General features: G+C 42.4%; 1 protein-coding gene across 1 annotated transcript in view; it reads right to left on the bottom strand.

Annotated features, from left to right (window-relative positions):
- Positions 1-371: 371 nt before the first annotated feature.
- The window catches only part of LOC103739540 (olfactory receptor 6C1-like), a 7,818-nt gene continuing 6,978 nt past the window's right edge, over positions 372-1,211 (bottom strand). Inside the window, exon 2 of the mRNA XM_008839951.1 lies at positions 372-1,211. Coding sequence (XP_008838173.1) covers positions 372-1,211 — 840 coding nt within the window.

Here is a 1,211-nt window from a genome sequence, read left to right as displayed (position 1 = left end):
TAATTACAGACGTGTATTACCTGTCACATGGTTGTTGGGAACTGAACTTGAATTCTCTGCAAGAGCAGCCAGTGCTCTTCTGCTGAACCATCTCTCCAGCCCTCAAAATAAAATTGTATTTGTATAATTATTATAGCTTCAGAAATTGTCATTATGCTTATGAAATATCGAAACAATGGTGTGTCAGAAAACACTGAGGAAAGATAAGCTGGATAAGGTAATAAGGAATAAACATGCTGATAAACTATCATCAGAAAGAAAGAATGAACAGGAAGGAAGATGGACGGGGCAATAATGACAAGAGTGGGCCATTGACATTCGTGTTAGGTTTATTGATTTCACTGTGTCTTTCCTTCACAGGCCACATCATTTCATGTTCTTGTGAAGAATACCATCTTCTTTGCCATGTTCATAAAGGCTTGCTTGACTTGCTGATTCCTGAGGCTGTAAATGAAGGGGTTCAGCATGGGAGCTACTGAGGTATTTAGCACAGCAACTCCCTTGCTCAAAGATGCTCTCTCCGCTGCTGAGGGTTTAATGTACATAATAATGCAGCTGCCATAAGAGATGGAGATGAAGATCATGTGGGAAGAGCAAGTGGAAAAGGCTTTTGTCCTCTGACTGGCAGAGGGAATCCTCAAAACTGTTCTGATGATATAGATGTAGGACAGAAATATTAATGTCAGCGTGAACATCAGAGTAAACACAGCACAGGAAAACCCCATCATCTCCAGGAATTTTGTGTCAGAACAGGAGAGTTGCAGCAGGGGAAAGTAATCACAGGTGTAATGGTCAATGATATTGGACTTACAGTAATCCAGCTGCAGGAGCAACATGAGTGCGGGGAAGATGATTAAAAAAGAAGCCAGCCAGCTAGCAAAGACCAGCACTGTGCAGACTTTAGGATTCGTGATGGTGAGGTAATGCAGGGGCTTGCAGATGGCCATGTAACGATCATAGGACATGGCAGCCAGAAGGTAAAATTCAGCAACCCCCAAAAGAATGAGAAAAAATAACTGAGCTATGCAGTTGTTGAAGGAAACTGTTTTATCTCCTGAGATCATGGTGCTCAGGAACTTGGGTATAGTGACAGCTGTGAAGGAAACTGCTAGTATGAAGAAATTCCTGAGGAAGAAATACATGAGTGTCTGGAGGTGGGAATCCTTCAGGGTCAGGATGATGATGGTCAGGTTCCAAGTGATGCTGAGCAT

The sequence above is a fragment of the Nannospalax galili genome, unplaced genomic scaffold (genome assembly GCF_000622305.1).
Source record: "Nannospalax galili isolate Female #2095 unplaced genomic scaffold, S.galili_v1.0 scaffold1241, whole genome shotgun sequence".
In the NCBI taxonomy this organism is placed as follows: domain Eukaryota; kingdom Metazoa; phylum Chordata; class Mammalia; order Rodentia; family Spalacidae; genus Nannospalax; species Nannospalax galili.
The sequence above is the reverse complement of the archived record's forward strand: the minus strand, read 5'-3'. Positions and strand labels throughout refer to the sequence as shown.